The 26955-nt window shown below is 38.8% G+C and overlaps 1 protein-coding gene across 1 annotated transcript; it reads right to left on the bottom strand.

Moving 5' to 3' along the window:
- Positions 1-1155: 1155 nt before the first annotated feature.
- On the bottom strand, positions 1156-26955 carry KU70 (ATP-dependent DNA helicase 2 subunit Ku70-like protein). Its single transcript, XM_028262047.2, has 19 exons — positions 26630-26955; positions 26408-26485; positions 25078-25194; positions 20120-20234; positions 17062-17167; positions 16841-16958; positions 16666-16749; positions 16512-16570; positions 14713-14846; positions 14528-14571; positions 14250-14326; positions 12986-13133; positions 12793-12854; positions 10922-10982; positions 10378-10470; positions 10180-10300; positions 2130-2232; positions 1840-2026; positions 1156-1588 (listed from the first exon to the last, which is right to left on the bottom strand). The coding sequence occupies exons 1-19, from the start codon at positions 26693-26695 to the stop codon at positions 1475-1477; spliced, it is 1887 nt and encodes a 628-aa protein (XP_028117848.2). The 5' UTR covers positions 26696-26955; the 3' UTR covers positions 1156-1474.

Raw genomic sequence — 26955 nt, 5'->3', positions numbered from 1 at the left:
GGGATTAGACTGATAATTTAATTAACAAGATACTTTTGGTTAAGAAAATTGAGATTCAATCAATCTATATGGGGCTTATTAATCCCAAGAGTGTAGAATATATAGAGTAAATTACAAATACACTTGTTGAAATTTAATTAAAATATAGATTATCTTGCGGTGTGGAAAATTACTAGTACTCTTTTGTTGAAATTTTTTATTTAACAAAATTAACTAAAAAAATCCAATTCATAAAGTAGGTTCTTCACCAACAAGCAATCCTTTAAGAATAATAATACAAGGCTAAAGCCTTCTCTATCGACAAAAGCAATCCAATAATGCTTAAAGGACAAAGTAACAGCAGATTCTTCCCGGCCTCCAATTCATTTTAAATCCGGACTTCTACATCTATAAAAGTCAGCCATTCTTTAAAGGAATCTGCTGTTACTTTATCCTTCGAGCATTATTGGATTGCTTTGTTGGTGGAGAATGCTTTTAGCCTTGTATTATTGTCCTTTAAGGATTGCTTTTGTCAGTTATGAATTAGATTGTCTTTTCTTGTATTGGTGGAGAATCTTTAGATTGTCTTTTCTTGTATTGGTGGAGAATCTTTAATGAGTTGGTTTATCTTTGGATGTAGAGGGAATCGTCTTTATTAAAATTATTGAACTGGCTTGTCTTCGAATGCAAAGGGAATCGACTTTACTAAAATTATTGTACTACAAGTTTATAGAAATCACATGGGTCACAAATTTCCTAAATTATTAATTAAAATAAATTTCTTATATCATTAAAATTATTAATTGATTTGATAATTTATTAATAAAATGAGTCATTTATTATAAAATTAAAAATTTCAAGGATATAATTTGCAAAACCATAAAGAATAAATTATATTTTAAGCAAATTTTAAAAAATGTATTTGTACTTCACCTACATACAAATGAGAGACGGTCTCATTTGAGAACAATATATTTTATTGATTTTTTGTTTTTTTAACTAAAATATAAAGCCAAAAACAAAAAACTAAATATGTTTGGAATAAATTTTTGATTTTTTTACGAAAATATATGTAAAAAATAAAAAGAAAAGATAATCTTTGACTTTTTTTTGTATAATTTATTAATTTTTTTAATAACTTTTTGACTTTTAGAGGTTTGATTTTATAAATGGGGGTTTGAGAAAAAAAACCTTATCGAATGTTGCCAAATGCAATATATGTTTCTGCTTTTTTCAAATTTCATGGTAATCATAGATTCCCTGCATCATAGCAATTACAAGTTTGAAGGCATACAATTAACCCAAGGGGTTTTGCATTTCATAGATGTGAAGACCCAGTGGTGATTGCACACAAAACCGAACTACAAGTCACTTAACAGCTATAGAGCATCAAAAGTTTATATAGACTCCTTGTATATATTACTCAGAGAGAGAGAGAGAGAGAGAGAGAGAGAACCCTAGTTACACACCCTTTCCATGACACTATGGTCTCATCTTACTTGCCCATGTGAACTAAAATCCGATTGATCAAAGCTTCCTTTTTCCCAGCGAGAGGAAGGTTGTGTGCTGACAGATAGTACTTCAACTCCACCACCGTTAAATCCTTTAACTGCGAAACACAGAACTAAGGATTATGAATTTGAAATTTTTGAAAATTCAGGCAATTACTCGACTTAAATTCAAAATCATTGAATTGGTGGACAGTCCACTCCTGTATTTACTTTAACTATATTTAATAGATTTTCCCCAAGTTAAAATATACAAAAAATAAATGAGTTACAGGTTATGTTCCATGCTAAAACTAAATAAAATGCTGGTTATTTTTTACTTCCCAATCAAAATTAAGGCAATTTCTGTCACCTTTCCATTGTCTGCAAGGTCAGACCAGTCATAGCTGGCACACTCCTTAGCTGCATTTTCAGCAATTGCTTTCCTTTTTCTGGAAGCTTCACTTACTTTCCCATTGGTCTCAAACTCGTTCCCGTCATCATAGTTTTCTCCAAAGATGGTATTTTTAAATTCTTCCAATGCATTAACGACTCCCGGCCTGCCAAGTAATTGTTTTGTCGAGATAAAAATGAAATATAAAAAATGAGAGTGATAGGAGTAGATACCGAATAAACACTACCAATGCGTCAACACTATATTACCTAGCCAAACCTTCCTCATCAGGAGCAGTTTCATCTTTGATTTCTGGCATCTCGTCTTCATCCAAAGCTAGAGCCTGTAGCACTGCATAGTGTCTCTGCAACGCTGCAATAAGTTTTCTGGTCAACATAATGACGGGAACATCTTCCTATTATCATCGCTCTAAATAGCAGTATTGGGATAGGAACCAATATCAGGAATCAGGTGCCGTGGTCATGAACAATCCCTCTAAAACTCAATGATAGATAAATTTTGATAAAAAAGGGTGCAATGGCTACATAGAGGTGTTCCACCAAGTATAAAAAAGCCTCAGGTTGCCCACTTAAAAAGAAAATTTTTATTCCATGTTTGCAGCTTATGGTGGGCCATTGGCTAGCCCAGTAAGAAAATTTTTATTCCATGTCTCTATGAAAACCAGCCCGGTCTGGTGGCGATTCGGTTTTTTCATTTCATCAAATTCAATTTCAAAGGTATGTTGTTTTATTTTTCTTTATTTTAACAGAAAAGTAAAGAAAACTAACAATTCCAATATTTCATTATTTCAAATCCCATAAATGTAATTTCAAATTATATGCATAACTTCAAACATGAAATAATCATACTAGCATACATAAGTTGACCAAAAAGGAAACAATAAAATATCAGAACCCATTGTTTTGAGTGTTTTGTTTGTTTAGAGTTTTCAAAAATTAATTCCATACTCACTTTTGAAAACTCTTTCCAAGGCGGGAAAATTTGGATTAACTGGTCGTCCCTCCGGACGTCCGGTCGGTTGACCGGAACAATGCTATTTTTTTTTTTAATTTTTTAATTTTAACAATTGGAACTTGTTATTTTTATGTTTTAAATAAAAAAAAAAAAATTGGAATTTTTAAAATTTTTTTAAGAGCTTTGAATAGAATTTTGAGTGGTGTGTTTTGGTTATGAGTTGTAAATTTTTGTATCAAACATCATGTCACATCAAAAATTTCATACTCAATTCAAAACTCTTTTCAAAACTCATTCACCAAATAAATTTTCCACACTCAAATCATAATTCTAAAACTCACAAACTCAAAATACAACTCGATTCTCAAATCATATTTAGAAAACTCTGTGTAGAAATTTAATGTATAAAGAGAAATAGAGAATTGTATTATTGATTGATTTATATTGATGTCTATTACAATGATTCATGATTCCTATATATAGAAGAGGGTGAGTGTGTAGTAGGTAAGGAGTAGGTGAAGTGGAGGTGGTAGTGGTGTAGTGGGTTAGGTTTAGTGGAGTAGGTGAGGTGGTAGTGGTGTAGTGGGTTAGGTTTAGTGGAGTAGGTTTAAGTGGGTGAAGTAGGTGAAGAGTAGGTGGATTTTAACAGCCCCCCGCAAACTCAAGGGGGATAGGAACTAACCAACTTGAGTTTGGAGAGAGTAACAAAACAAGAAAATACATAAAAATAAAAGAGGATAAGAGACACTGTATGGTCGTGTCAGACCATTGGCGAAGACACTGGATGGTGGTGTCATAACGTTGTAGAGGACACTGTATGGGGGTGTCATAACCATGTAGAGGACACTGTATGGTGGTGTCATAACGGTGTAGAGGACACTGGATGGCGGTGTCAGACCGATGTAGAAGACAGTTTATGGGGTCATGTCGGACCGTTGTAGCAGACAATGTTGTGACAGTTGTGGTGACAGTTTACGGAGTCTTGCTGGACCCTTGTAGAAACTAACCGGAATCAATGTCGGGACAGTTTACAGAGTCTTGTCGGACCCATGAAGGAGCTAACCGGAATCAATGTCGGGACAGTTTACAGAGTCTTGTCGGACCCTTAAAAAGTCGCACCCTCAAAAGGTGTGCCCAATCTTTCAAAAGGCGTGCCATCAAAAGGCGTGCCCAATCCATAAAAAGGCGTGCCATCAAAAGGCGCGCCCACTTCATCAAAAGACGTGCCCGACAGAAAGCGTCGAGCCATCAAAAGGGGCGCCTGACACGCGGCGATGCACGTGATTGACAGAGCGCGTGTCGGCCTCGTCGTCTCTGTCTTTATAAACCAAAGCGAAGTCTGAGGCTTGGAAGCATAACAAACCAGTTGAAACCTCTTCGTTCTCTGTAACATTCTGTAACCAACCCTTCTCTGAAAACCTCTTCGTTCTCTGTAACATTCTGTAACCAACCCTTCTCTGAAACACTCAGCAACCCAAAAACATGGCTTCTTCTTCCCGTTCAGCTACCCAGAACATAGCCTCTTCTTCCCGTGGTCTGCTCACTCTCTTTCCCGACCTCAACGAGTCAACAAGAGAGATAACTGGTGCGGTGGCCTGTGAACCTCAACCAAACACCTCTGGTTTTGCTCCGTTGAACTTTCCGATGCGGTCAGTGGAGCAAAAAATGGCAGTGCAAACGGATATTGAAGCTAATCAGTATACATTGAAGTCCTGTGTTGAAACCATGACTGCGGTCACAAACTTGTCGCACCGGCTGCAGAGCAGGACAAATGAGGTGCATCAGTTAAACGCCCAACTGGCTCTGCTCCAACGCATGTATAAGGATGCGCGAACAGAGATAAGTGTGCTAAAGGCGGAAAATAAGGAGCTGAAGCGGAAGGCCACCGTTATGTTCCGATTTGGAGGTCCGCCATATGCTGTAGTGGAGGAGCAGGGTGGAGTGATCGTGCCCAGTGGAGTGGGAAACACGGAGGCAACACCGTCAAGGGCCGCCCAGGACGGAGGCAAGAAGAAAAGACCGGCGGAATAGGCGAAAAAGTGAGGTCGGTGGGTGGCCGTCTGCAGAAAAGAAAACAAATCTTGTGGTGTTGTGGTTTGTGTTGTTGTGGTTTGTGTTGTTGTGGTTGTTTTTTTTTTTTTTTTTTTTTTTGTTAAAATTGTGATCGGGGTTGATCCCTGAGATGAATAAAAGATGGTTTAGTGTGCAAAGCTATATGGTATGAATGGAATTTGAAAAAGATTAAAAAATAATGTGAAAGAAAAATAAAGAAAGAAATAATAAAAATATATTTGAAATCAAAATGAAAGATGGGGGAAATAAGGAAAGTGGTTTGGAGAAAATAAATAAAAATAATGGATTTTGAAATCAAACGGAGGAGAGAGAGGGGACAAGCCCATGTGAGAGAAAGAGGGGAAAAATGATAGCCGATGCATCCAAAAATAATCTAGCTGCTATCCACAGGCGCTTAGGGGAAGGAAATGGTAGCAAGAGACGGCCAACACCATATATGGCTATAGCAAAGAAATGGAGTATCAAGCTCGATGGGCTAGGATTTAGACCAGAGAGTAAAGCCACTGGTCCTGTTGAACACACACCTCCAAGGCTTAAATAATCAAAACATGCTTCACGCATTTCCTTCCTTGCTTGATCAGGAGATGCACAAAACACCTTATACAGGGCTCCAGTCATTCCTCCACCAGTTAAAGGATGACGCATGTTGAAAGCATCACCTATTAATAGTGCTCCAGGAGTAGGGTAAGGAGCAGCTGGCATACTTCTATTGGGCATTGTTCTAATACTTCCCTTATCAATTGCAGCTATAAATGAATCATGCAGCTCAGGTGGAACCTGGGGAGCCACCAGAGGGAAGCAAAGCCGAAGGCTGCTGCAAAGCTGAAGGCTGTAAAAGCGAAAAAGGAAAAGAAGGCTCCGGCTAAGACAAAAGCTGCTGCGCCAAAAGCTAAAGTCGCTGTGAAGCCCAAGCCAGCGGCAAAGGCCAAGCCAGCTGCGAAGCCAAAAGCTGCTGTGAAACCGAAGGCTGCCGTGAAGCTGAAAGCTGCAGTGAAGCTCAAGGCTGTGGCGAAGCCCAAACCAAAGCTGAAGGCGAAGGATCCTAACAAGAGGCAAATGAGCATGGAGGAGAAGCATAGATTGAGTGTTGGGTTGCAGAGTTTGCCCCAGGAAAAGATGCCACAGTTAGTGCAGATTATGAAGAAGAGGAATTCACATTGGCCTCAAGAGAGAGGATTTAGGCAGTGATGGGAAGGTATGTGTAGAAAATAAGCGGAATAGGTTGAGGTCCGGCGGGCGGCCAAGGCGAGGTTGCCGCCCGCCGGTGAAACGAAAAATACTAAGTGCTTAACCTTGCTCTGATACCATGTAGAAATTTAATGTATAAAGAGAAATAGAGAATTGTATTATTGATTGATTTATATTGATGTCTATTACAATGATTCATGATTCCTATATATAGAAGAGGGTGAGTGTGTAGTAGGTAAGGAGTAGGTGAAGTGGAGGTGGTAGTGGTGTAGTGGGTTAGGTTTAGTGGAGTAGGTGAGGTGGTAGTGGTGTAGTGGGTTAGGTTTAGTGGAGTAGGTTTAAGTGGGTGAAGTAGGTGGAGAGTGTTAGAATTTACCAATTTACTCCTCCACCTACCATCTCCACTAGCACCCACTTCACCTACCACCTCCACTATCTCCACTAGCACCCACTTCACCTACCACCTCCACTACACTACACCTACTACCACCTTCTCTTCTATATATAGGAGTTGTAATACATAACACAATAAAAAAAACAATCTTGTAAGATATCAATCAATCAATAATACATAATTTGTTACATGGTATCAGAGCAGGTTTAGAACCTAATATTTTTCGCTTCCCCGGCGGGCGGCAATCTCGCCTTGGCCGCCCGCCGGACAAACCCAAATTTCCCTAATTTCTTCTTCAATGGCAGTGACGAAGAGTTCGAAACCGATCTTTCTCAAATTTTCACTTCTCTGCTTTCTCTCTATCCTCTCTTCGGCACTCGCGATCACGCCCTGGACTGGGTGAAGATTCCAACTCCAGGTCTTGGTGGTCCGGCCGCATCTGGGGCCGCCACGGTTGCCGCTCCACCGTGTCTTCGTCTCCCCCTTCCTCCGCTGCCTCCAAACCGCCTCCCAAGTCATCGGCGGCACCGGCGATTGGTGGAGCTTTGAAGCCAAAATGGCGTCAAGTCTTCTCCATCTTCTTCCATAAGTTTAGAGAGTTTGGTCTGCTTTTGAGAGAGAGAGAGAGGACCTTTTTTTTTTTTTTTTTTCAGACACAACCCACAAAGATTCAAGCTTTTTTAGAAACCTCAAAAACAAACATTGATGTTTGTGGTGTGGGTTTGTGTCTCTAGTTGAGTTCTGAACAAGAAGAGACACTTCTGAAATAAAAAAAAAAAACAGAGGGCTCAGATCAAATATTTTGAGCGAGAGAGAGAGAGAGTTGGGTGATGGCGTGTTTGGTTTGCTTTTGCTTTTCTTTTTGGGATGTTTTTGCTTTCATCTGAAGCACCTCTGTTTATCTCCACTCAAGGCCACCCTCATAAAATAAAATAACAACATATCACCACACTGCAGCAGCCGAGGGACCAGGTTCACACACACCCACGTTCTTTTCCACTTTTCTTTTCTTTTAATATATATATATATATTTTTATTATAATATCTTTCCACCAATATATTTCCACCATCCTCTAAAATAATATTTCTTTCCATCCTCCCACTTTGACCCATTCTTTGTATTATTATTATTATTATTCTTATTATTATTATTATTATTATATATATCTTTCAAAAAAAAAAAAAAAAAAAAAAAAAAAAAACATTTTACACATTTGCACAACAGCCCATATTTTATTTCTCTCAGGGATCCACCCCGATCACAATTTTACATAAAAAAAAAAAAAAAAAAAAAAAAAAAAAAAACACCAAAAGACAACACCGAAAGCTTTGTTTTCTTTTCTGCAGACGGCCACCCACCGCCATCACTTCTTCACCTATTCCGCCGGCCTTTTCTTCTTGCCTCCGTCCTGAGTGGCCCTTGACGGTGCTGCCTCCGTATTTTCCACGCCGCCGAGCACGTTCACTCCCCCATACTCCTCCACTGCAGCATATGGCGGCCCTCCAAATCGAAACATGACGGTGGCCTTCCGCTTCAGCTCCTTGTTTTCTGCCCTTAGCACGCTTATCTCTGCTCGCGCATCCTTATACATGCGTTGGAGCAGAGCCAGCTGGGAGTTTAATTGCTGCACCTCATTTGTTCTACTCTGCAGCCGGTTCGACAAGTTTGTGACCGCCGTCATGCTTTCCACACATGCCTTCAAAGTATACTGATTGGCCTCCACATCCGACTGCACTGCCATTCTTTGCTCCACAGACCGCATCGGAAAGTTCAACGGAGCAAACTCCGGGGCGCTTGGTTGAGGTTCCAGTGCCACCGCACCAATTCTCTCTCTTGTTGACTCGTTGAGGTCGGGAAAGAGGGTGAGCAGTCCACGGGAAGACGAAGACGAAGCCATTTTCTGGGCAACAGAGTGTTACAGACTCTCTCTCTCAACCCAACGCAGAGTTTTTCAGAACTCTCTCTCAGAAAACAGAGTGTTACAGAATCTCTCTCCACAATCTCTCTCAGAATTTCTCTCGCAGGTTTTTTGCCTCAGCCTCAGCCTCTGTCTTATAGCCGAGGCAGCCACGCGCATCGCGCGCCTCTTGCCACCAGCCGACAACCGGGCACGCAAGCCAAGGCGCCCACGTGCCTCGCCATCATGTCCGACACACCTTTTGATGAATTGGGCACGCCTTTTGATGGCACGCCTTTTGAAAGATTGGGCACACCTTTTGAGGGTGCGACTTTTTAAGGGGTCCGCCAAGACTCTATAAACTGTCCCGACATTTGATACCGGTTAGCTTTTTCAAGGGTCCGACAAGACTCTGTAAACTGTCCCGACATTGATTCCGGTTAGTTTCTACAAGGGTCCGACAAGACTCTGTAAACTGTCCCGACATTGATTCCGGTTAGTTTCTACAAGGGTCCGACAAGACTCTGTAAACTGTCCCGACATTGATTCCGGTTAGCTCCCTTAAGGGTCCGACAAGACTCTGTAAACTGTCCCGACATTGATTCCGGTTAGCTCCTTTATGGGTCCGACAAGACTCTGTAAACTGTCCCGACATTGATTCCGGTTAGCTCTTTTATGGGTCCGACAAGACTCTGTACACTGTCCCGACATAGATTCCGGTTAGTTTCTACAAGGGTCCGACAAGACTCCATAAACTGTCCCGACATTGATTCCGGTTAGTTTTTACAAGGGTCCAGCAAGACTCCGTAAACTGTCACAACATTGTCTGCTACAACGGTCCGACATGACCCCATAAACTGTCTTCTACAACGGTCCGACATGACCCCATAAACTGTCTTCTACATCGGTCTGACACCGCCATCCAGTGTCCTCTACACCGTTATGACACCCCCATACAGTGTCCTCTACAACGTTATGACACCACCATACAGTGTCCTCTACAACGTTATGACACCACCATACAGTGTCTTCACCAACGGTCTGACACGACCATACAGTGTCTCCTATCCTTTTTTTATGTATTTTCTTGTTTTTGTTCCTCTCTCCAAACTCAAGTTGGTTAGTTTCTATCCTCCTTGAGTTTGCGGGGGGCTGTTAGAATTTACCAATTTACTCCTCCACCTACCATCTCCACTAGCACCCACTTCACCTACCACCTCCACTATCTCCACTAGCACCCACTTCACCTACCACCTCCACTACACTACACCTACTACCACCTTCTCTTTTATATATAGGAGTTGTAATACATAACACAATAAAAAAAACAATCTTGTAAGATATCAATCAATCAATAATACATAATTTGTTACAAGTAGGTGGATTTTAACACTCTGCCAAACGCTACCCAAAGATTTTCCATAGTTTAAGTTCAAATCTAAACATTCAATGCATAATTTATTGGAAATTGAAGGTTCATGGTGAGGTTCTATGATGTTTTTCACCAAAAATAGAACTAGGTGTTACAAACACATTATGTTGTAAAGTACTCCTATAACATGCAAAATGCCTCCAAAACCCTAAAATATCGTGCAATGTTTGCTCACAAATATAATTGCAGACCATGAAAACAGATATTCTTGGTGCAATGCTTCCTAAATTAAAGAAATTTGAATACAAAAAGTAATAACTATAATAGTTGACATAAATCGAACTGTAATGAAAGAGAATTCCATACTAGAGATACATTCTTAAGATATAGAATTGCCCATGTAGAATATAGAGATTTACCAGGATTAGCAAATTGGCATACTGAAAAATCTTTTAGGTCTATACGTTTCATTAAAGCAGTAGCCTTATTAATTTGATCATCAGTTGCTCGAGGAATCATACTGTTTACATCTGAATGGAGCTGCAAGATGCCATCAAATTCTTTAGTGCCAACTGTCATATAAAATCTATTCAGCCCAAAATAAAAATTTATCTTGCCTCTTCAATTTGCCTAATGTCATCAGAATATGGGAGATATATCATGTGCATTCCAGGTGGCTCAACTTGACCACTAGCAGTGATTATCTCATCCTGCATTTTAAGAAGACTGTAGTGAGATTATTTCAATTAACAAACGTAAAGATGAAAATCTGAACCAAAAGAGAAGCGAAATGATGACAAAGTGATGTAGCACAAGTAGATGAAGAAAACAGAGAAGGAAGAAACCAGGGAATCACAATCAGAGTCTGATAAACCATTATTTAAAAGCCATTAGATAGGCTAACTAAACTAATGAAATCCAATTAGAAAAAGCACTAAGATGCCAAAGCACTAAGACATCATTGCCTAAGACATCAACAGCCAGCATTATTGAGGTGGCAAATTTTGGAAACCAACTAAAACAAAGGATCACACAAGTAAAATGTGAGCTGATACATAAATCTCACACAACTCCATATTAAGAACAAGACAAAAAGGCATTCAAACATGTGTACAACAATGAAAATAATTCCCCAGTATACATTGGAAAATGGCATCTTACTTGTGCAACAAGGGCAACCAATTGAGGACGAGTAGAACTCCCATAAAATGCAACTGCAAAACTGGAGAAAATAGAAGTAAAAGTCCCATAAACATTATCAGTGACATGTATTCATTACAATTTTCACTCATATCATAGAACTAAGTACGTACAAACGCATGCATATATTGGCCAATATATGTATGTATATGCATATAAATATTTCAACTAAATAATTGACCTTAAGACCCAAAATAAATTTACATATAAAAAAGTGACTACAAGTAGTCATGAAAGGACTAAAACAAATGTTAACACAGAAAGACATGGAACAGAAAATGATGGGTGAACTATCGATTGGGAATAAGGGCTTCAATAATTCCAGAGCCTATCTTCCATTAAATTCCATGAAGAATTGAAAATACTCGCTTAGTTTTGGCATCCAAATTTCAATTGAACTCAACTCGACAAGCATTAATCTCAATCACTAGTGGTCAGCTCCATGGTGAGAAAAGACATCATTGCCTACGACATGGCCAAGGATGTGACTTCAGTCTTATTTTATATTCAATTGGTGGCAACTTTTAACTTCCCATGGGTTATATTAGTTATTCTTTCCTTGTAACAGCACTCATCTATCTCAACATTCTCATTTTCCATTACCCTCGATTTTTGAGTATTTTGGTTCACTGCTAATATTTAAAAAATGTACACGCAGTTTAGTCGCCAATGGATGGGGGTCTAGGTGGGAGGGGTAGATTAGCTACAGACCTAAACCTTAGCATAATTTGCACAAAGTTGCTGCTCTTAAGTTTGAACCTACAATCTCAAGGTCAGTAGGCTGAGTTTTCATAAAATATAAAATAGTTGGCTTTATAATTGTCCTATAAAACTTCCCTCTTATCTTATGTGGAATTCTACGATCACACAACACTCATAAAACACTCTCTCACTTCATCCATCCTATTTTAAGTTCATGGAGAACAACATCCTCAAACTCCCCTTTCTTAGACAATTGATCCAATATATCAAAAGAGATAATCTCATGTCCATCAAATTTCACTCGATGCTCAACCCTCCCAGTACCAGTTTTAGTACATGTTTGTCCTTAAGATGCTCCCTCCTGTCTATATAAGGAGCTCAATGGTGTATTGTATCTGAGTAATAAAAAACTTGTTTAATATATGATCCTTCTGGATTCCTCCTACAATGCTTCTCCCAAAAGAACCAAAAAGAAAACCTCTAAACAACAACAGTTAAAACCTGTAACGAAAACGCTGATCGTACTGTCGATCTGATTTACTAAACTTATGCTTCATATGTTCTATTTTAAATTTACTTAACCCAAAACTTAAATTCCAATGTTGACCCTTGGCATAATAGCATTGTCAGTGGAAATTCATTAATTCCCTCCCCCTCCCCCAAAATGTTTTCACATTAGTCACGGCTCAATTGCACATTAACAACAATAACCTATGAAAAAAGGAAACTTGGAAACTAAAATCATTGCGAGCATAGAACATAAAAATTCTGATATAGTGTTTGATACTATAAACTACAGTTACTAACTCTTCATGATGTATCATGGGAACGAACAACTAATAGACAAAGCAACAAACTGTTAAGGGCAAGGGGACAGAAATTCTGATCAACAAAATAGAAATGACAAAGGAGAAAGTAACAAACTGCTGAATGCAAGGAAACAGAAATCCCAGTCAATAAAATATGTAATTATGCACACTGAGATGATAAAGTAGTTCCATGGTTGAAGCATATAAAGATGAAGCATAGTAGAACACACAAACAAATAACTAAGGAAAGATAAATTCCAAGGTGCATTAGGTTATTAAGTCTGACTATTGCTCAAGTGCAAAACTTGGTCAAGTACTAACCGCTTGAGCCGTAACATGGATCTGTGGAGAGCAATGAAAATGCAAGTACTTCCAATCACTTCCTGCATTAGAGAGAGAGAAGAAGAGAGAAATTTTCATATAAAAAATATCCTTCCAATGAACTAAAACAAGAACAGGGATCTTTAGAAGCAAATCGAAACAAAAGCAGTAAAGTGAAGAATAGTTGAACAACCTCATCACTAGGAAAAACAAACGTTGATGGCCTCAGATTGTGATAGTCTTTTAAGCATGTCAATGGCTTGAAACCTAGAAGACAAAGTTGTCCAGTTGAAACTCTCTTGATTTCTGAAAGCTCCTCAACTGAAAACTTAATATTTTCACTGAAAAGTGAGCAGACAAAGTTAGCCGAATATTTAATATTTAATTTATGATATTAAATGAGCTAAATATACAAGTTGAAACATGACAAGTTTGACATACTGATATAAAAAGAAGAATTGCGATAAGCTAAAGTACATGACCAGCATGAGTGCTCGTTCCTAACAGTGTTAGAAATGTCCTCTGTATTATACATACACTAACTGGTGGATCATGACAGTAGATTTCTTTTCTCCATTCATTAACATTATTATCTTCAACATTGAACAAAAAGGGGTTAGATATCCATTCCCTTTGAAGGGAAAAATTTTTGCATAAAAATGACATCTAGACCCAAAAAGTCAAAAAGAAAAAGACTATATATAGCTTTTTTTTCCAATTTGATGAGTCCTTTCATGGGTACAAGTGGCTGAGGTGGCCCCTGGAAAGATGGTGTTCACTGAGGTGGCAAGGGAGTCACCAAAGAGGGAAGAGGTGAGAGATGTCTTCACCATAGGACATAGCCATGTAGAGAAGGAAATGAAGTGTAGGGGGATCATGGTCTGGCAGAGGTCCCTTGGTTGAGCTGGGACAAATAGTAATAGTATGATCCTCCCAACAGATAGTAATAGGAACATGCCAAGTGAAAGTAATAGTATGATCCTCCTAAAGTTTAGAACATGGATACAATAATCCATTTCTCTCCACTTGAGATCATAAATAGGATGAATTTCAATCACCGTAGCTGACAACAGATAGTGATAGTAACATGCCAAGTGAAAGTGGTTCTGAATGTGTTCTGGAACTTCAAATCGACAAAACACAGGCTAAGTTTTCCTCAAGAATGGAACACTAATTTGCACAAATTAAGTAGAGAACAAATGACTGGTATAGCTTTACCAAAAAAATTAGAGCAGAAAGCTTGTCCAATTATACATTGACATAAGATTTGATGTTCAAATATAGGAAATTGTTTGAATTTAAATAATCATATGATATACCATTGTAGGGATAAATAATTCAATGAAATTCCAAAACAAAAAATCATTTGTCTGAGAACCTTTAAAAATTGAATCATAGCCAAGGGCCCGCAAATGTCCAATAAAATGGCCGGCTGAAGTAGCATGCATTGAACTTACTTCTTGTAAGCGTGAAAACGCTTTGCAGGTTCCTGCAATAATGCACCCGTATCCGCACAGAGGAATGATCTTTCAGTCTGCACAACAAAATAATGCAGAACCTAAGTCAAACTAGTTTGTACAACCACCCTACCCCTACCGATATTGAAAGGAGCAAATAAGACATTACTGTCAATATTGAAAGGAGCATAAGACTGTAGATAGAGCTACAATGGAGATTAGTTTAACAATATTTATGTGAATGTCTAGGGAAGTAACAAGATGTGAAAATATAGTACCATTAAAGGAACATTGGTGACAGAATCAAGCCAGGTAATTGCCCCTGAGAACAATAAAGCATAAGCAATTAGTTATGAACAATATTGACAAAGTGGCTACCTGATCATGATGTGATGGATTCCAAAAACAACACTAATTAATAATAATGAAAATAATAATAAGATACTAATAGGGACATGCACACCTGGAACAGTTGGGCGAATCAAAGCATATGTATTCAGTTCTATGGTTACACCATTGGAAATTGAAAATGTAATTCTTCGAACTTTGCGCTTCTTGAACATACGTTTTCTTAACTGATCTTTCATATCTTCAAATCTGAAGTAAAGATTTAATTGATTGATTGTGTATACTAAACAATATGAAAACCAGGAAAAAGTGAATCGCTAAATAAATGTTCTAACACCAATGTTGAATAGTCCAGAGCATAAACACAAACAATACGTACAAAAATAATGCATCCAATTTGTCCACAAATAATGAAATCATATATATTAATAACCAATAATGGAATCAAATACATTGAAATTTGCAGGTATTAGGTAGGTATGTGAGATGGTCAGTTGTGGACTTCTGGGAAGATGGCGGGGACTTCAATGGCTAAGGATCGCCAGAGGCAATGGAGGAGAAGACAAAGGAAACCTAAGAAATAGAGAGGGTGGCAGTGAGAGACATTACACACCTGGGCTATGGAAATTGTGTAATTGAGGTGTGTTATCTTCTTGTTATTGACTGTGTGCATGGGTACCTCTCTTATAGGCCAAGGACAGGTGGCCATTTCCCCTTGACTTGACAGAGTAGAGGTATCATGCCTATCATTGCGTCCAATGATTCAAACCTCAGGAAGGCTATATCATGGGAGCTATAGGTATCAGATAGGTATGATACCTCGGAGAGTGTATCATGGTATGGCATATGAGTGAGTGTTAGGTCAACATCATCTCTCTCTAAGATTAGTAAAGGAGGAATTGTCTTCCCTTGGGAGACAGCCAAGCAACCTTGACAAACCCGTGATCCTAGTTGTCCAATCCACAATCCTCTGATGATCTCGAGCAGTAGATGCCTAGGCCCCACTCCCAACCAAGGATGTCAAGTGATGGCCATGATGACAGTAAACAGTAAGTGATCCCAACTAAAGGAGTGAATGCATAGAGGAGACATAAGCGAGCCAAGTACTAGGCTATGTTGCTATTGACTCCTTGTGCATTCGAACCACCTTATTTTCAGTAAGGTTTCCCTAGAACCTCCACAAACCTCCTAGTCCTCAACATACCTTATGGGAATGAGGTATGAAGGACCATGGTCAAGCGAAGGCTCGTCGAGGCAAGTTGTGGCGCTATGGAACCATGGTGCAGCCAAGTGGACTATAGTTGAGCGGGTGAGCTTGGCTCCGATGCATTCTCTTCATTCTTTGACTCATTCACTTTGGTGCTTTAGCTTGCTAAAGCGGCAAGCGTACTAATGAACCTAGCAGCCATACTTAGTGATGTACATGCCCCTGATTAGGCTGGACATATAACACCAGTTAGTCTGATTAGGACATCATGGTGCCTCAAGGATCAGCCACATAGAGGTGGGGTGGTGCTGGCATAGTGTCCGTGGGGCTCGCCACATATTGGGCGCATATAGAAAGTACATCTTGAAGTCACTAATATTTATAGAAAACAGAATCCAATAGCCTTGATTGGCTATTTTGATTGGCATTCTATGCCAGAGAGAACAAGAAAGCTTGTTCTATGAAGGAAAAACTACAGGGACCTGCGCCCATGGTGGTGTAGCATTGAACACCAGTTTCTTACAACCGATCAACGCTGTAATGCAGGAAAAGAGGAATAATTAACTTAATTAAATGGCTTTCCAAATTTTTCTAGAAAACTGTGTCCGGGGAAAAAAATAAAAATTTGATAAGCAACTTGTTCCTATTTTAAACATAGACTAGCCACAAAATCATGAACGGAAATGTTGTATTGATAAAATGCACACCTCTCTCCCACTGAGGGCAAAAACTGAGTAAGATCATCACCCTCCAATCCAAGCAAATCCTGATTCAAAGAAGTTGGAAGTTACTGACATTAACAAATATAACCACCAATATAACGGACTCATGATGAACTCAAAACATGAAGCAGAGCCATACACTGTAGAAAAGGGATACATTGAACTCCTCATCAGGCTTGCTTAAGGGAAGAAGTTCAATTGAGATGCCAAGATCTTGTGCATCCTGGAAAAAACCCAATGAGTTACTATTAGTCCCGAACACACAAATTCCTTTGAAGAATATAATTGAGCTTGCACACATATCTGATCATTACTTTAGCTCGTTGCAATGTTGTCCTTGTCATATCTATCTTCGTAATTCCCTTCATACTCCCAAAAGGATCATCTTCATTTGCGAACATCAGAATTCGCTTGTCAGCTGTTTTCGCAGATCTGAAATAGTTTCATTGCCATCATTAATAAAGGCTAGATAGATGGGTCTTAACTTCTAAGTAGAAGGCACACTTATAGTAGAGAAAAGAACGATGGAGATTACCCTTTACGCAGCAGTGCTTGTGCAACCCACAGAGCATTGTAAAGAGAATTGTCACGAGACCCGGACAGTATACCATACTGACTCCCTATTTCCTTAGTAAATGATTCTGCATATATTTCAAGAATCAGGCCTGACTTCCATTTCAACAACTTTACATCAAAAAGGCAATAAGTCAAAATTTAGGAATAACTCAAAGGTTACTAAGTTCATAAGTGAAACCAAGAATCTGAACGATATCCATCCTGAGAATAATTTTGCACATAAAGAAGACTACTTAGATGACCAGAATTATCAGAAATGCAATCATATATAAATCTCTTTCCAAATACTGTTAAATATGCTCCAAGTGTACTAACTCACCATCCTAGCTAGGGTGGCGAATCACGCTCTAACATAGTTGTCAAATCGGGATTCGAATTGTGAATCAAAATGGTATATCGCAAATCGAATTGAATCATGAATCGTAAAAATTTGGTCACCTTTTTTACATTACATAGAAAAATATATCTACACACTTAGATATTAAATATCTAATAAATATGAAATATTTAGACTTAAATCAATGAAAATATTGTTTCAAATGATGATCATGTGGTCTGGGTAAGAAATTAACACAGGTTCCCATATTTACCACTTCACCTTTTCTCTTTTTGATACTATTTCTTATCAATCATTCTTAATAAAGAAAGCAAACAAAGACAAACTTTCAATTTTTAAGTAACAATAACTCAATAACAATGTTTTTAACTTTTTACAAGGTTAAAAAACCAAAATCTTCAAAATTTTTCAAAAATCCTTTATGATGCCTTTAAAAAATTCATTTTGTAAATGCAAGTACTTAAATAAAATTAAATATGTAAGCCTAGAATATTATAGAGAGAGAAAGTTCATTCTTTTCTGCTAAGGTCTAAGTAAATAGGGGTGAAGAAAGTCAAAAGATGGCATATAGTAATCCTAAAGACCTTAAAAGGTTTTGTGAATCCTTTTCCAACAATAAAAGGCCAAAAAAAGAAAGCCAAACATCAATTTTAGCAAATCGAATTGATTTACGATTCACCGATTTGGTTCACCGATTCACCTACGATTCACAGCTATTTGCGATTCACATAACCTGCTCGTATCGATTTTCCACCAAATCAAATCGAATCGTACTTATTGAGTTGATTTTCGTGTGTGAGAGAGGTTAAAGGCGATTGGTCGTTGACTTCTGGGAAGATGGTGGGCACTTCAATGGCCTGAGATCACCGAAGGTGAGGAGACGACCAAGCCAAACTTAGAGAGAAAATGAGTAGCAGTGAGAGACCTTGAACACTTAATGTATGTTGTATGATTCTTGTTGCTCTTGTTGTATGATTATAGCTATACTTATGATGCCGTTATATAGACTCCAGGAGTATTGGAGCCCAAGCAACCTCAAGGCAGGTAGCAAGTTCTCCTCGACTCAACAGAAGGTGATATCAGCCCTACTAGTTGTGTCCTATGATTTAGGTCCTTGGAAAGGTTGCATCATAGGAGTTGCAGGTGTAGGTATGATATCTTGAAAGGCATATCATATGTGCAACAGATGTAAGTGTAAGATCAACGTCCCTTTCTCTAAGCTAGGTCAAGGGGGAGTTATTATTGTAGGGAGACAGCTACATGACCTTGACGATCCTGAGGTCTTAGCCTTCAATCCACAATCCTCCAATGATTCCAAGTGGGAGTGCCTAGGTCCTATTCCCAAATTAGGCAGCTAAAGAGGTGAGTGCATGGGTGAGCCAAGGCTCATCCTGAGTAGCTAAGTAAACATAGGTGAGCCAAGGGTCCAACTATGTTGCTATGGAGCTGGGGTGAGTGGGTAGAGTATATTTCTTGAGTTATGAAAGGCCATAGAGAGCTCTAGGTGAGGACCAAGACTGAGACTGCCACATTGTCTCACTATTGTACCTCAACCCAAGACATTTTGAGGCTCAATTTTTCTTTGGCTAATTAGTAAGGTGTGGTATGATGCACCCACACACCTTATACCAACCAACTTTGAAACATGATGCTATAAAATAAAAATGGCAGCACAATGTGTGAAACATCCGACTTGAACTTGATACAAAGTAGAAGATGGTCTCTGCCAGCACTTTTGCTTCATCACTGCCATTTTTTATGTTTTGGGCAATTGAAAATCATATAATACTAGTTCTCTCAAGAGCTCCACTAGCGATTATCAGGCAATGAAAAAAAAGAAATGAATAAAAAAGGAGAGAAAAGACTAGACTTACTGGAAGACAATAAGCTTGCTATATGTGTGAAGATAGCAAGCTGAGTGTTGTAAATTGTAATCCTTATACAATGGAAAAATATTAGACAATCACAATTAAAATGCATAAGTTTTAGAGTGGGATTCGCGTTGAAACTGACTGTTGTAATCAAAATAAAAAATACAAATGCAATCTTCAAAGGTTTTAAATAAACCTATTCCATGTACATTGTAAAAAGCAAAGAGAGAAGACCATGATGGAGGGGAGCATTTCCATTGTGGGAATATCATTTTCATTTGTCATGTTAAAGACTTCAAACCAGAAAGTCCGTTACATTTTAATTCATTATTTTTTTATATGCTTTGGCTCAGAAAAAACACCAGGTGCAGAGGAAAGTTGTATGAAATAATAAAAATTGCTATAATGTGACTTTTTTCTGCACGTTAAAAACTCTGAAATAAACTTTGCCCATAAAATTAAGAATCAGATATGATCATAAAGTAACTCATCCTTAAACGAAAACATAAAAAAAAAAACTGAATCAGCAAACACAAACAACGAAAGAAAAACCTGAGTTCAGCACATAAAAGATTAACAAGAACTACTTTAATTAGAAACTCACTTCTGATTCAATTAACCCAATGGTGAAACCATTTAGCAGAAAATTTTGAAACTCTAAATTAAAGAAAACATAATTCCTTTTTTGTAATGAAGTCTGAAGTCTCAAAGATTCTGAAAACATCAACTCTTAAAATCAGAGACTCACCACCCACCCTCACAGATTATAAAATGGTCGTAAGCCAACAGATAGCACACCGAGGGCTTACCTTCTATGCAATCAAATTCTTTTATGAGTCTTGCAGTCGGCCTGTCTAGATCCTCTCGTTCAGCAACATTAAATACATAAACACCATTTAAATCCTGCAAATTCTTCTTCTCTCTCTGCAGATCATGATGGAAATAGGGAAAGAGATTATGTAAGATGGAAACGTAGAGTATGTTGCGATGTCTTTACTCTCAATGCCTAAAAATCCAACTCTAGGAAATTATCCTGAGCATATATAGCAAATATTACCATGTTATTTACAAGTAGCAACCATACATAAATGAATAACCAGGAATAGGCATCGCAATTGGGAATCCCACAATAGACGCATTCACATATAAATATATAAATCATAACTAATCACAGCATAGGTGGGACAAGTAAGATAAAACACTAGAGACTTACTATAGCATATCATAATGTGTAATAATAATACTTAGACAGTCAAGCGGTCAAATTGTAGGGAGAATTACAGAAAAATGAAAACTAAAGAAAAAATTACAAAAAGATGGGGAATCAATTTTAATTACATTAAAGTTATAAAAAAATTGCAATTTTTTTTTTTTTGAACATTTTTTCTCCTCAGCCTTTCTCTCCTCCCTCCTCTCTCTTCCTTTTTCCTCCCCCGTCCTCCGAGATGCCAGCCAACCCTCCCCTACCCTACCAAACCCCACTACCTCCAACGCCACCCCCCACATCTTCACCACCCCAGCCCCCTCCCCCACCTCAACCACCCACCATGAGGGAGATCATTGCGACGAAAGAGAGAAGGATTGAAGATCTAGGGTTTTAGGAGGGGCGCTAGGGGTGTCACAATGGTGGCGAGGGGAGGGAGTTGGGGCTAAGAAGAGGAGGTTGGGGAGGGTTAGGGTGTCGTGGCAGTGACAGGGGAAGGGTTGATGTTGGGCAAAGGAGAGGTTAGGGAGAGTGGGGGTGACGGTAGGGAAAGGGGGTTGGGAGTAGGCATAGGGGGTTGAGTGAGGGTGGGGGAGGGCAGCCAACTGTTAAAATCCACCTACTCTCCACCTACTTCACCCACTTAAACCTACTCCACTAAACCTAACCCACTACACCACTACCACCTCACCTACTCCACTAAACCTAACCCACTACACCACTACCACCTCCACTTCACCTACTCCTTACCTACTACACACTCACCCTCTTCTATATATAGGAATCATGAATCATTGTAATAGATATCAATATAAATCAATCAATAATACAATTCTCTATTTCTCTTTATACATTAAATTTCTACATGGTATCAGAGCAAGGTTAAGCACTTAGTATTTTTCGTTTCACCGGCGGGCGGCAACCTCGCCTTGGCCGCCCGCCGGACCTCAACCTATTCCGCTTATTTTCTACACATACCTTCCCATCACTGCCTAAATCCTCTCTCTTGAGGCCAATGTGAATTCCTCTTCTTCATAATCTGCACTAACTGTGGCATCTTTTCCTGGGGCAAACTCTGCAACCCAACACTCAATCTATGCTTCTCCTCCATGCTCATTTGCCTCTTGTTAGGATCCTTCGCCTTCGGCTTTGGTTTGGGCTTCGCCACAGCCTTGAGCTTCACTGCAGCTTTCAGCTTCACGGCAGCCTTCGGTTTCACAGCAGCTTTTGGCTTCGCAGCTGGCTTGGCCTTTGCCGCTGGCTTGGGCTTCACAGCGGCTTTAGCTTTTGGCGCAGCAGCTTTTGTCTTAGCCGGAGCCTTCTTTTCCTTTTTCGCTTTTACAGCCTTCGGCTTTGCAGCAGCCTTCGGCTTTGCTTCCCTCTGGTGGCTCCCCAGGTTCCACCTGAGCTGCATGATTCATTTATAGCTGCAATTGATAAGGGAAGTATTAGAACAATGCCCAATAGAAGTATGTCAGCTGCTCCTTACCCTACTCCTGGAGCACTATTAATAGGTGATGCTTTCAACATGCGTCATCCTTTAACTGGTGGAGGAATGACTGGAGCCCTGTATAAGGTGTTTTGTGCATCTCCTGATCAAGCAAGGAAGGAAATGCGTGAAGCATGTTTTGATTATTTGAGCCTTGGAGGTGTGTGTTCAACAGGACCAGTGGCTTTACTCTCTGGTCTAAATCCTAGCCCATTGAGCTTGATACTCCATTTCTTTGCTATAGCCATATATGGTGTTGGCCGTCTCTTGCTACCATTTCCTTCCCCTAAGCGCCTGTGGATAGCAGCTAGATTATTTTTGGGTGCATCGGCTATCATTTTTCCCTTCTTTCTCTCACATGGGCTTGTCCCCTCTCTCTCCTCCGTTTGATTTTAAAATCCATTATTTTTATTTATTTTCTCCAAACCACTTTCCTTATTTCCCCCATCTTTCATTTTGATTTCAAATATATTTTTATTATTTCTTTCTTTATTTTTCTTTCACATTATTTTTTAATCTTTTTCAAATTCCATTCATACCATATAGCTTTGCACACCAAACCATCTTTTATTCATCTCAGGGATCAACCCTGATCACAATTTTAACAAAAAAAAAAAAAAAAAAAAAAAAAAAACCACAACAACACAAACCACAACACCACAAGATTTGTTTTCTTTTCTGCAGACGGCCACCCACCGACCTCACTTTTTCGCCTATTCCGCCGGTCTTTTCTTCTTGCCTCCGTCCTGGGCGGTCCTTGACGGTGTTGCCTCCGTGTTTCCCACTCCACAGGGCACGATCACTACTCTCTGCTCCTCCACTACAGCATATGGCGGCCCTCCAAATCGGAACATCACGGTGACCTTCCGCTTCAGCTCCTTATTTTCCGCCTTTAGCACACTTATCTCTGCTCGCGCATCCTTATACATGCGTTGGAGCAGAGTCAGTTGGGCGTTTAACTGCTGCACCTCATTTGTCCTACTCTGCAGCCGGTGCGACAGGTTTGTGACCGCCGTCATGGTCTCCACACATGACTTCAAAGTATACTGATTGGCCTCAATATCAGTTTGCACCGCCATTTTTTGCTCCACCGACCGCATCGGAAAGTTCAACGGAGCAAGACCAGAGGCGCTTGGTTGAGGTTCACTGGCCACCGCACCAGTTATCTCTCTTGTTGACTCGTTGAGGTCGGGAAAGAGAGTGAGCAGACCACGGGACGAAGAGACCATGTTCTGGGTAGCTGAACGGGAAGAAGAGGCCATGTTTTTTTGGGTTGCTGAGTGTTTCAGAGAAGGGTTGGATACAGAGTATTTACAGATTGTTTCAGAATGACAAGTTCAGAGGTTTCAGTCTGGTTAGGCTTCCAAGCCTCAGACTTCGCATTGGTTTATATTGACACTGACGACGCGGCCGACACGCCGCTCTGTCGCTCACGTGCCTCGCCGCGTCTCCGGCTCACCTTTTGATGGCTCGACGCTTTCTGTCGGGCACGACTTTTGATGAAGTGGGCGCACCTTTTGAGGGCGCAATTTTTGATGGCACGCCTTTTTATGGATTGGGCACGCCTTTTGAAAGATTGGGCACACCTTTTGAGGGTGCGACTTTTTATGGGTCCGACAAGACTCTGTAAACTGTCCCGACATTGATTCCGGTTAGCTCCTTCAGGGGTCCGACAAGACTCTGTAAACTGTCCCGACATTGATTCCGGTTAGCTCCTTCATGGGTCCGACAAGACTCTGTAAACTGTCCCGACATTGATTCCGGTTAGTTTCTACAAGGGTCCAGCAAGACTCTGTAAACTATCACAACAACTGTCACAACATTGTCTGCTACAACGGTCCGACATGACCCCATAAACTGTCTTCTATATCGGTCTGACACCGCCATCCAGTGTCCTCTACACCGTTATGACACCACCATACAGTGTCCTCTACAACGTTATGACACCCCCATACAGTGTCCTTTACAACGTTATGACACCACCATACAGTGTCCTCTACAACGTTATAACACCACCATACAGTGTCTTCACCATCGGTCTGACACGACCATACAGTGTCTCCTATCCTCTTTTTATTTTTATGTATTTTCTTGTTTTGTTACTCTCTCCAAACTCAAGTTGGTTAGTTCCTATCCCCCTTGAGTTTGCGGGGGGCTGTTAAAATCCACCTACTCTCCACCTACTTCACCCACTTAAACCTACTCCACTAAACCTAACCCACTACACCACTACCACCTCCACTTCACCTACTCCTTACCTACTACACACTCACCCTCTTCTATATATAGGAATCATGAATCATTGTAATAGATATCAATATAAATCAATCAATAATGCAATTCTCTATTTCTCTTTATACATTAAATTTCTACACCAACATATGAGAGGGTGGAGGGAAGAGGAAGACAAAAAGAGAGAAGAGATGAGGGATGAGAGAGAGTGAGAGCATTTTGGTGATTGCAATGGTGGATTCCGCCTCTTTGCATTTTATTTATTTTTTACCTTTTTGCAATTAGTTGCTCCAAATGCCATTTTTCTTTTTCTTTTTCTTTTTCTTTTTTTAAATTCTTCCTAAGGTTGTAATACCCAAACCTTTTTAAAATATGAAAATTTTCCAAAATCACAAAAATGAATTTTGATATATATTTTGTAAATCGACGGTTTGATTATTTTAATTCTATGTTTTCCCTTGTTACCATCTTGAATGTTTTGGTCATATTAAATTTTGAGTAAAATAGATAGGGAAATAAAATTATTTAGAATACACAATGGACACCCAAAAATAACATCAACAAAGCGGGCTGATAAATGTCTTTCCTCTTGATTGAAATTGAAGACCAACTCTTTCCAGACTTGAGCATAATGGACAAAACCTAAAAGGTTCTACGTGAAGCCCAACACTATGCAATTCAATAATTAGAATAAAAACCATCCGATGTCCACGAAGAAGAAATGCAAACAAACACTACAGCATATGTGAATAAAAGAGCCATACAAGGCGCAACATCACAGTTTGATAATTTTAAATGATCTAGGCCGAGGTATACGTAGTTTAACACAGTCAATATCTTACTGTGTTGAAGAAGCATATTGCAACTTCATCATAAGACCTATTAATGATTTGAGTTTTCAGTGCCTGGGCAATACAACTGACAGCAACGTGAAAGTGAGTTTCCTCCTCTTGATTTTCCTGCATGTATTGACAAATTGAAGAAGTCAATATTTTTAGAGATCAACAAAGTTTAAATTTGGCTATTCTTGCAGCAAGGGAAGATTACCTGTATGAAGCTGCAAACAAGACAACAATTCCATTTTGTACTCTCTCATATGTACTGATTTGATCTGTCTAATAGTGTAGGAATGTTGGCTCAAATATTCTCTCTTTAACACAATAGTCATAGCTTAACTTGCGCCAGTTTACTATTATTGTATGCATTCGTGTTTATATATGTATAACAATTTCTATTTGCAATGACTTGGTGATCCTTAAAACATTTTTTAAAAAAATAAATAAATAAAAATTGATTGATTTATTTTTTGTCGATTTACTATTTTGATTCATGCAATTGTTTTGTTAATTTCATATGTCATATAATTTTAATTTAAAATCCAATAAATTATGTTTTTTTAAAAAGATCTGACACGCATCCTGTGTAAAACTTCTTGTATATGTCTATACTATCTATAGCCAGAACACCTTCTAAAGCTTTGTAACAGCTTTTCTCATTCCAAAATTGTCCCAATGTAACTACTCATTTCCAATTTTGCAACTTCTGCATTTTTAATAGCACACTCATGATCAGGTATGCACACCTTGTATATATGTACATGGAGAGACAAAAAAAAAAACATATATATATACATATATATATATATATCTTCTATACTATTATATACGTGAACACAGCCTCCAAATCTTTTCCTCATGCCATGTAGTAGATTTTTATATGCTAAAATAAAAAATTATTATATTACAACGCAAGCAAAGTTTGAACCAAGACCATTGGTTTCATTAAGAACACACTTACCATTTAAGCAACTTACATATTATGATATTAATTTTTTTATTATTTATTTTTATTCTTACTTATCTGAATTATACACCTATCGCGTATGCCATCCACTATTATATATAAAATGGGGAAAGACTATGTACACACCTTTCAAATGGAGTGTATCATATGCACCTTATGACAAGCAAAGTAATAATTTTTTTTTTAAAAAAAAAAAATCATAAACCAAACACAACAAAATTATAAACAAATATCTCAAAATAATGTCAGAAAATTGATAATAACTAAATCAGAAAAAAGGCGTAATATATTATATGCTATGCATGTGTATAATAGAATTCTCCTACAAAAAGAGAGAGGAAAAGTATAAGTAGAGAGAGAGAGAGAGACCTGGAGAGAAGTAAGCTGGAACATTTTGGGGGAAGCATCCACCAGGTATACCACTAGGTCTTTGCTCGCTTCTCTTTCCTATCAATTCAATTCAATTCAAAAAAAAAAAAAAAATTTACCGTATCATTTATATCATAATATTCAAAAATTAAGAAGAAAAAACAAAACAAATCCAATCCAATCGAATAGAGAGGGAAAAAAAAAAAATCGAGAGAGAGAGACCTGGTAGAAATCATTATCAGGGTCGTCGTCTTCATCTCGGAAGACATCGTCTGGGTCCAACTCCATCGTCCCGAGATATGCTACTATATGTATGCCTAAACACAGTTCCGCTAGAGAGACTTGCTTGCTTGGTTTCACTGTTGTTGTAGTTCGTATGAATGCGATTCTTCAGCAATCCAAGGGTTTTCAACAAATTTCAAAAAGTCGGAATTTGTCATTAACACTCTAATGAACCATTTCCGCGCCTTCACATATCTATAAATATATATATATATATATATATGTCCTTTCCTTTCCGATGTATCCAAAAAAATATATATATCTAT

Source organism: Camellia sinensis, chromosome 6, assembly GCF_055761805.1.
Source record: "Camellia sinensis isolate YWXY chromosome 6, ASM5576180v1, whole genome shotgun sequence".
In the NCBI taxonomy this organism is placed as follows: domain Eukaryota; kingdom Viridiplantae; phylum Streptophyta; class Magnoliopsida; order Ericales; family Theaceae; genus Camellia; species Camellia sinensis.
The sequence above is the reverse complement of the archived record's forward strand: the minus strand, read 5'-3'. Positions and strand labels throughout refer to the sequence as shown.

Bases quoted from the DNA above. Each gene is read 5' to 3' on its own strand.
- KU70 (XM_028262047.2), bottom strand. From the start codon at position 26,695: ATGGAGTTGGACCCAGACGATGTCTTCCGAGATGAAGACGACGACCCT. The intron at 25,195-26,407 runs GTCTCTCTCTCT...CAATACATGCAG, and splicing joins TCCAGCTTACTTCTCTCCAG to GAAAATCAAGAGGAGGAAAC. The intron at 1,589-1,839 runs GTGACAGAAATT...TGTGTTTCGCAG, and splicing joins ACCTTGCAGACAATGGAAAG to TTAAAGGATTTAACGGTGGT.